Below are 8,902 nucleotides of genomic sequence, written 5' to 3' on the forward strand. Positions count from 1 at the left end.
GCACCGAGGGAGGGCAGGGTAACTCCCTCTGCCTGAGAGGTGGTGACAGGTGAGCAGACCTTGAAGACAGAGTAGGGGTCCACCAAGCACAGAAGGAAGGGTAAGGAGGGCGTTTCTGGCAGAGCAAACAGCCCCTGGAAAGGACTAGAGATATGGGAGCTCAGGGCACGTCCAGGGACCAGCAGGTAGCCTGGTGTGGCCCGGAAGGCGGGCCAGTGCCTGTCACTGCCTCCCCCTCCCCCCAAATGTGGCTGACAATAATCTAGGCAGCTCCTGCTGCTGGCTGGTTGTAGATCTGGGACTGAACTCTGCCAGCCCTGGTGGAGCAGGATGATGAGGGAAGGTCAGATCTAGTTTGGGAAGGGCTGAAGGAAGCCCTGCTGGGGCCCGAGGCTCTGATTCATGCACGGCTCGGTGGACCAGGCAGCTGGGGACTGTGTGTGTGGGGGGAGATGAAGACCACAGAGAGGAACGGGAATCGAGTTATGTAACAGTCCCCACTGCCCCGAGAGCCAGCCGCTGGTCTTGGGGGTGGGTGGGGCTGGGAGGCAGCAGCGGGCGACACAGAGCCTGGGTGGTGGCTGAGCCTCAAGGACTCTCTCTGGCTGTCCTCAACCTAGGCTGGTACCCAGCAGGGCCTGGTGCTGCCCCTTCAGGGAAGGCCCAGGTGAGAATCAGCATTGACTTGTAGGGGGGAAAGGATGGGGTGGGGTGGGTATGAGCAGCCCTGGCCTCAGTTCCTGCAGAGTCCTGGAGGCCTGGCCTTTCAAGGAAAACAAGCCAACAGACAAAAGGCTGCTGCTGATTGCAGTGTCTGGGGAGATACCCACTGGCCCCCCAGCCTGAGAATGGTGGGAGAGGGTGAAAAATGGTCCTTCTCAAAGCCCATTTGGGCCACCAGGGTGCTCAGATTCCCTGCCATGGGACAGGGAACCATGGGGACAGGCAGGAACTTGCTTAAGTGGCTGCTTCCCCAGATCCAAAGGCCACCCCTCTGTCCTTCCTCAGGGAAGGGGTTTCTGAGACCTCTCCATCTCTGGCGACCGTGGGGTGGAAGCCCAGCAAGTCGAAGGATGCATTCATGAAACCTCTCTGGAGGGGGCAAGGGAGGCTGGCCGCCTCTCCAAACCTAGCCTAGGTAGTACCTACCCCACCAGGCTGTAGGCACTCTCATCTAACAGGGGAGCTGGGTAGGCTGGCAAGAGGCAGGGAGAGCCCAGGATCAAGGAGGATGTCCCTCAGTTCTGCCATGTGGCTGGGGGGTGGTGGGTACCACCTGTCTGAGCCTGGGTAGGGGTGACACATTGTGGGCACCTTGAGGTCATACTCTCTGCTCCCATGAAGATGGAGCAGGCACGCTGGATCAAGGTCATGTCCTTTGGAGGAGACTTACTTTCAGAAGTGGATTGATGCTTTATACAGAGGATGCCATGCACAGCTGCGGGCTAGCGATGTAAGGCCTGGGTCTAGGCTGGGGTTACAGCATTAGGGGCTCTGGAAAAGGTGAAAAAAGCGCCCTTGAGGCTGCCCAGGCTGGCGCTGGTGGCAGTGGCCACAGGGAGCGTGGGTAGGGGGAAGGTGTGTGACGACCACCGGTCCTGCGCAGCTCTTTGAGGCCAGAATGAGGTTAGGGTGCGGTGTGTGCTTAGCCGGGAATTTCTTCTCACCCCAACTGCTTTTTCCAGGGCTACTCCAAGGGGGGTGCGCAGCTTGCGGGGGTGGGGGAGGAGTCAGCAGGACTGGAGCAGGGAGGGGGGGGGTCCCTACAAATGCAAAGGGAAGCTCTTCCCTTCGAAGCTGCCCCTGAGACCAATATTTTCTCTGAATTGAGTCAAAAAGACCCCGCCCTTGACTAGGTCTCCTTGCTATGCACCAGGGGACATCCTCTTCCTACTGGTCACGAGGTCGGAGTTTGCAAGCCCCCCCCCCCCCCCGCCTGAGTCTCAGTTGTTGCTGAGACTTGGGTCCAAGCCAGTTTTTTTCTTACCTCTTTGCCCTTAATGCAGGAAACTGAGGCAGCTGCAGGAGAAACAGGAAAGCTGAAGTCGTCAATCCCAGGCTCTGAGCACGCGCTGGCCCCCCGCCCCGGGCTTGGGAGCCTTCTCAGTGGCCCCGGGACGCGGCAGGAGGCGGGACTCTGGCTGGTCGCAGACGAGCTCGGCAGGCGGGTGGCGGCAGGGGGCGCTCGCCACCTGGCCACGCGCGCCTCCTCGGACTCCGCAGGCCCGACGGAGTCCAGTCGGTGCGGAGAAGCATTTGGGGAAGGGGTTCCCAGCAGTCTCTCGGCTCACCTCACGCCCTCCGCGGGGCTTCTTTCCTCTCGGGCTCCGGTCAGGGGGTGTGGTTTATTCTGCTCCGGCGCCCCGACACACCCACCCACCCTCTCCTTGGGGCTCTTGGGTGGTGGGAGGGGAGGTCTGCTCGCGCCCACCGTCCTAGACCCGGGGGCTCGGTCCTAGCCCCGCAGTCCGCAGGAGAGACGTCCCGCCTCGGCGCCCGCGGACCCGCCAGCGCCGCGTCCCAGCTCCCCGCGTGCACCGACCCTTCCACTTCTGCCAGCATCCTTCCCTTGGTCCCGAAGACCCCAGACGCCGGGCCCCTCTGACCTGCCGCAGAGCGGAGGCCGGGAGGAAAACGGGGTAGGGATGCCAAGGCGGAGGCCCGGGGCGCCGGGAGGCTGCGGTCCGCCCACCCCTCAGCAAGGCGCACCTCCCACCCACCCTGGGTCTCACCGCCCGCCCCGCCTCCCTTCCCTCCTCCTGCTCCCGCCTCCGGTCTCCTCCCTCCTCCAGCCGCGCTTTCTCTCCTCCCCACTCCCCTCCCGCGGCGGGCTGCCTGCAGACGCGGCTCCGGGATAGAGCCGGCGGAGCGGAGCGGGCCTCGTCCTCCTTGCCTCCTCCGAGAACCGGCGGCGCGCACCCTGCCTGGCCGGCCGGGGCCCCGCGCCCCAGCGTGAGTCCAGTAGCTTCCCAGCGGCGGCGCCCAACTTTCCCTCGGTTCCGGGCGGGGCGGGGACGGCAGCGGGACATCTTGGTAAACTTCTCCGGGGCAGACGGCAAGGATCCCGGGCGCCGGTGCAAGAGGATGTAGGAGGGCGGTGGCCGGCCCCGGGCGTCCCCCGCCCTCTCGGCCCCTTTCGGCCTGGCCATGGGGCTCCAGCACCTTCAGCGCAGCCAGTGGGGCGACCCCCTCGTCTAGCCGACCTGGGTGGGAAAGCGCTGTTGCCGGCTGTGCCCGCGCTGGGCGAGCAGCGCCCCTTCTGGCCACGTCCGGCCCCGCCATGGACCACCAGGAGCCCTACTCCGTGCAGGCCACTGCGGCCATCGCGGCGGTCATCACCTTCCTCATCCTCTTCACCATCTTCGGCAACGCGCTGGTCATCTTGGCTGTGCTGACAAGCCGCTCACTGCGAGCCCCGCAGAACCTGTTCCTAGTGTCGCTGGCCGCCGCCGACATCCTGGTGGCCACGCTCATCATCCCTTTCTCGCTGGCCAACGAGCTGCTGGGCTACTGGTACTTCTGGCGCACCTGGTGCGAGGTGTACCTGGCGCTCGACGTGCTCTTCTGCACCTCCTCCATCGTACACCTGTGCGCCATCAGCCTGGACCGCTACTGGGCCGTGAGCCGCGCGCTGGAGTACAACTCCAAGCGCACCCCGCGCCGCATCAAGTGCGTCATCCTCACCGTGTGGCTCATCGCAGCTGTCATCTCGCTGCCGCCCCTCATCTACAAGGGCGACCCGGGTCCCCAGCCCCGAGGGCGCCCTCAGTGCAAGCTCAACCAAGAGGCCTGGTACATCCTGGCCTCCAGCATTGGATCTTTCTTTGCACCCTGCCTTATCATGATCCTTGTCTACCTGCGGATCTATCTGATCGCCAAGCGCAGCCACCGCAGAGGTCCCAGGGCCAAGGGGGGCCCTGGGGAGCGTGGGTCTAAGCAGCCCCGCCCTGTCCCTGGGGAAGTTTCAGCCTCAGCCAGATTGCCAACTCTGGCCTCTCAACTGGCTACTGCTGGAGAGGCCAATGGATGCTCCCAGCCCACTGGGGAGAAGGACGAGGGGGAGACCCCTGAAGACCCTGGGACCCCCGCCTTGCCCCCCAGCTGGCCTGCCCGTCCCAGCTCAGGCCAGAGTCAGAAGGAAGGTGTTGGTGGGACATCTCCAGAGGAGGAGGGGGCTGAAGAGGAGGAGGAGGAGGAGGGGTGTGAGCCGAAGGCCTTGTCAGCGTCTCCCGCCTCAGCTTGCAGCCCCCCCCTGCAGCAACCCCAGGGCTCCCGGCTGCTGGCGACCCTACGTGGCCAGGTGCTCCTGGGCAGGGGCAGGGGCACTGCAGGGGGGCAGTGGTGGCGGCGGCGGACGCAGCTGACCCGGGAGAAGCGGTTCACGTTCGTGCTGGCCGTGGTCATCGGCGTCTTCGTGCTCTGCTGGTTCCCCTTCTTCTTCAGCTACAGCCTGGGTGCCATCTGCCCTCAGCACTGCAAGGTGCCCCACGGCCTCTTCCAGTTCTTCTTCTGGATCGGCTACTGCAACAGCTCGCTGAACCCTGTCATCTACACCATCTTCAACCAGGACTTCCGTCGTGCCTTCCGAAGGATCCTTTGCCGCCAGTGGACCCAGACGGCCTGGTGAGCCCGCCTGCCCGCTGCCCGTGCGGGGTTGGTGCCAGGTGGTGCCAGGGCCCCCCTGCTTCTCGCCCTGTTTTATGTGGCCACCTCCGTAGGGCTTTCTGGTCCCTTCCCTGCTCCTGCAGGCCTCATCCCGGGAGCCCCCTCGGAGGGGCAGGGTCTATTTGAAGCCTCCCCTTGCTGGCTTGGCCGTGGGGGGCCATCTTCTCCACCCCCTGCCTGTGCACAGGCAGATGGATGAGGCTTGGACCTTCCTGAATGTAGCCGAGGCCAGGCTCCCTCCCAGAACCCCAGACCCCTGCAAACCTTGAGGACCCTGTGTTTTCTGGTTGATCACTTGCTTGTGGTGTTTTGTTTCTTTCTCATCTTCCCCTTGAAAAGAGCAGGGAGCCAGCCTTCCGCTTTTTCCAGGAGGGCCTGCTGCTGAGGAAGAGGCGGGAACGACGATGGGCATCCGTGCTGTGTGCCCGTGGTCCCCATTAGACCCTGGGTGGGGGTTTATGGGCTGGCACCATCTTTGGGCCCCTCTTCTACTTCCCCCTGCTTTTGGAGCTGTAACTCCAGAACTGTGGATCATTTTCCTCACCCGGCGCCCCTCTGGGAGGCTGGTGGGTGCGTGGATGCCTCAGTGGGGCTGGTCTGGGGGTCTGGCCTCTGCCTCCACGGGAGAGCCCTGATCACTAGCATTCACCGCCTGCAAAACCCAGGGCAACAATAGCTTGCCGCCTACTTGCTGCAGGGAGATGAAAGGCTTCGCAGAAAGTTTTGAGCGCCGTGGGGGAACGCACTAGAGAACCAGAAAATGTGATTATTCGGTGATATAAAAATCCCCCTTTTCTGGGTTTACCACCGCCTGTCTTCCTATAGACTTTTGTTCTGTGCCTGGGGTGTGAATTCCTACCCCAAACTGGAAGTGGGGAGTGGCAGACAGAACCACGACTTTAGTTAAAGGATTTCTTCCGGAATGTGTTCTTATGCCTGCAAAGGTTTGAGTTATTACGCTGCATGACAACTTCTCGACATTTCACCTGCAACACCAAGAGGGTTTTCATTGGCTTGGACCCCCCCAATGGGGGAGAAGTCTTTTGTCATCAAGCAGGCACATTGTTTCCCCAGGATCGCTAAAAATACCCACCGCATGGGAACGGTCTGAGATGAGAGCATGTGGTGGGGTGCTGGGGCTAGAGCAGGTGAGAAGGAGCCCCATGGACTCCCAGGGGAGCCTCCCACTGGAGTTCCTGGGCAGGGCTCCAAGCCCCAGATAGATCCCTTTGATGCATAACTGATTCCACCCCGGGTGGGTACCGTCTGCCCATCTCAGACCCAGCCACGTTGCTCCACCCCACTGATGGGCCTCCAGGGGCCTCTCCCTCCTGGTCCCCTCCCCCACCCCAGAACTGGCACCTGGAGCAATTGGGAGCATGTGGGGGATGTTTTGCAGTCTTCCCCATGCAAGTGCCTGGCTTCACCATTAAGTCGGTGAGCATTTTGTCTTGGGGGCGGGGCTGAGCAGCACAGGCACTGCGGGCACGCTGATGGGCCTGGCTAGACTTGGAGGGATGCTGAGGGAGTTTTCTGGGGTGGAGAGAATTGAGGGGACCAAAAAGAGTCCCTCCTGGGGTGGGAGGCTGTCCAGTTCATTCCCTGGTCCCAGTGTGAGGCCAGTGCATTGCCTCGGGCAGGGCTGGGGAGGCTGGGCCCAGGGGAGGGGCTGGCTTATGACATCTGCTGACTGGTCTTGTGTGTGCCCCATGGGACCCCTGCTATTGTTGCCTGTGACTCCCTTGTTGTGATATGCAGGGTTTGTTTTTTTTTAAGTCTGAGCTATTTTATCAATAAAGGATATTTTGTAATAAGCAAGCTGTGTCCTCATTGTCCAAGGGCTGCCAGGAGTAGCTATTCCTCACCTACTTGAGTAGTAGACTCTGCGCATGGGCGCCCTCCCAGGGCCAGTTGCCCTTTGCTCCTCTGGGTGCGGCTGGCTGGTACCCACCCACCTGCCTGCCTGCTTTGTCCACTCAGCATCCCTTATCCATCATTACAAGTCAGTGGGGGCGAGAGTCGCCCGGGGAGCCTGAGACTGGCTGCCTGGGAAGGGAAGGAAGGGAGGGCATCCCAGAGGAGATGGCCTTTGGGCAGGGTCTTGGGGGAAGATCAGGAGTATACCAAGAGGGAAGACAGGAAGGTGTTCTGGGCAGGAGAAAGCACACGCAAAGCATGTTGTGTTCGGTGAATTTGTGGCAGTTCAAGAGTCAGCCTGAAGCCAGCCCTGATGGGCGAGGAGGCACAACAGCTGGGGGCCAGCAGAGGTGGTCAGACACCACCCACATGGGATGGGAGGAACATGGGGAAGGGGGAGGGGGAGGGGGAAGAGGGGAGGAGGGGAGGGGGAGGGGGAGGAGGGGGGGGGAGGAGGAGGAGGGGGAGGGAGGGTCTCTCTGAGCAATGTTTTAAGCTGCTGCCTTCAGCAAGGGGCAGGAGAGTGGGATGGAGCTGCTTTGTGTCAGGCTCTCCAGCACTAAGATTCAGAGCTGGAACGCCTGCAGACGGTTCCTCTCAGTCTCCTCACTTCCCAGGTGAAGGGTCTGAGGCCCCAAAGGCACCCTATGAGCTGGGTTAGGAGCTGAGTCCACCAGGCTTCCTGTCACCGCAGAGAAGGTAGGCTCTGGCCCCTGAACACGGCCGGCCTGGTTCTGTGGGCAGGGGAGGCCAGGCAGCAGGCTGCTGTCAGGAGCAGGCGGCAGGGGGTGGGGTAGGGCCGATGCCAGTGGCAGGACCCCAGGGAGGGATGAAGCCCGGGTTGGGAGGGCCCCGATCCGGTGGGGGGAGGCCACCCCTGCCACAGCCAAGCATTCACACTTGAAGGGGGCCGTGGCTTCTGCCAGAGGCAACGACCAGAGACTCCAATGTATCCACCATCACGGGTGGACTTGGGGACACAGGGCTTCACTGAGGACTTTACAAGGAAGCCAGGCCCTGCCTTGAGGAGCTCCCAGCACCTCCCACCAGCCTCTGCACCCACCGCTAAGGCCCCGGGCCTGAGGAGGGCGGATCAAGGTAGCTCACCTCTTCCCGTTTACTGAGCCCATGGCTCTTCTGCTGCTTCCTCTGATTACCTCATTTAATCCTATAAGGTAAGTATCAGCCCATTTTATTCCAGGGAAATGGAGGCTTAAAAGGATGCAACGGCTCGCCTGAGGTCATCCATGCCCAGGCTCCTTTTACTGGACCACACACTCTGCTGTTGGCATGGGAGAAGAGCTCCCCACCCAATCTCTGGAGATGGTTGCAGAAAATTACTCCTGCTAGAGCTGAGCTGTTGGCAGTCCATTTTGAATATATTGTCTTGTTTAATCCTCATAACTTTGCTGGGTGTGGCCATTTTACAGAAGAGGAAACTGGGGCTGGCTAGGGGATTCTGAAGCTGCATCTGGATGGATTCAGTTGGCAGCAGTGCTGTGATAGACTGCTCATGTCTGTCACTGCTAAGGAATGAGTAAGTGATGGTATGTGTGTCACAGGTTTTCCATTCCTGACAGCTCAGTCCAATCCCTGAATTTTATTAAAGAAGAGACTGAGGCCCAGAAAAAGATAACTTGCTTTGGACCGCCCCACCCCCTACTCCATAGCCACGTGGTGGGAGAGCCGGGTCTAGAACCCAGGTTGTCTGACTCTGTGCCCACCATACCACAGCTTCATACTGAAGGGATTGTAACCAGACTCAAAGAATAACAGGCTCACATTCAGGAAACATCTGCTGACAGTCTGCTGCATGCCAGGTCCTGTGCTAGGCTCATCCCTGTTTTGCTACTTTATTCAGTTCTCAGATGAAGAAACTGAGATACAGAGTCCTGGGGACTTGCCCAGGGTATTATGTGGTGCAGGTGGATCTGGATCCCAGGACCCCTGGCTCCCACCCCGGCCTTCTCCTCCTCTCACAGCCCGTTCCTGCTGTTCTGTGTAAGTAGCACCCACTTTTGATTTCACCCTGAGCCCATCTGAGAATTAGTGGGTCAATGAGCTGGGCTCAGATCAGCAGAGATATGGGGTGAGGATGCAGCCCTTCTTCTCCCAGGAGTAATCCTGGTGAAAGCCCTGGAGGTGAGAGCAGGGACAGAAAGCAAGCAGGTAAGCCGTCTTGGCCAGGCACTTCTACCTTTTGGAGACCCCTTTCTTAAGATGTCCCTGACCAAAGGGAGGCACCATTAGAGAAGACATGGCGGGGAGGGCTTAGGAAGACCCCTCCCCTCAACTGCACCCACTCTGTGGGAATCTGGGT

The 8,902-nt window shown here is 60.9% G+C and overlaps 1 protein-coding gene across 1 annotated transcript; it reads left to right on the top strand.

The window, feature by feature from the left end:
* Positions 1–2,889: 2,889 nt before the first annotated feature.
* ADRA2B (adrenoceptor alpha 2B) lies at positions 2,890–6,457 on the top strand. Its single transcript, XM_007197352.2, has one exon. The coding sequence runs from the start codon at positions 3,281–3,283 to the stop codon at positions 4,625–4,627; it is 1,347 nt and encodes a 448-aa protein (XP_007197414.1). The 5' UTR covers positions 2,890–3,280; the 3' UTR covers positions 4,628–6,457.
* The last annotated feature ends 2,445 nt before the right edge of the window (positions 6,458–8,902 follow it).

This window comes from Balaenoptera acutorostrata, chromosome 12 (genome assembly GCF_949987535.1).
Source record: "Balaenoptera acutorostrata chromosome 12, mBalAcu1.1, whole genome shotgun sequence".
Classification (NCBI taxonomy): domain Eukaryota; kingdom Metazoa; phylum Chordata; class Mammalia; order Artiodactyla; family Balaenopteridae; genus Balaenoptera; species Balaenoptera acutorostrata.

Bases quoted from the DNA above. Each gene is read 5' to 3' on its own strand.
- ADRA2B (XM_007197352.2), top strand. From the start codon at position 3,281: ATGGACCACCAGGAGCCCTACTCCGTGCAGGCCACTGCGGCCATCGCG.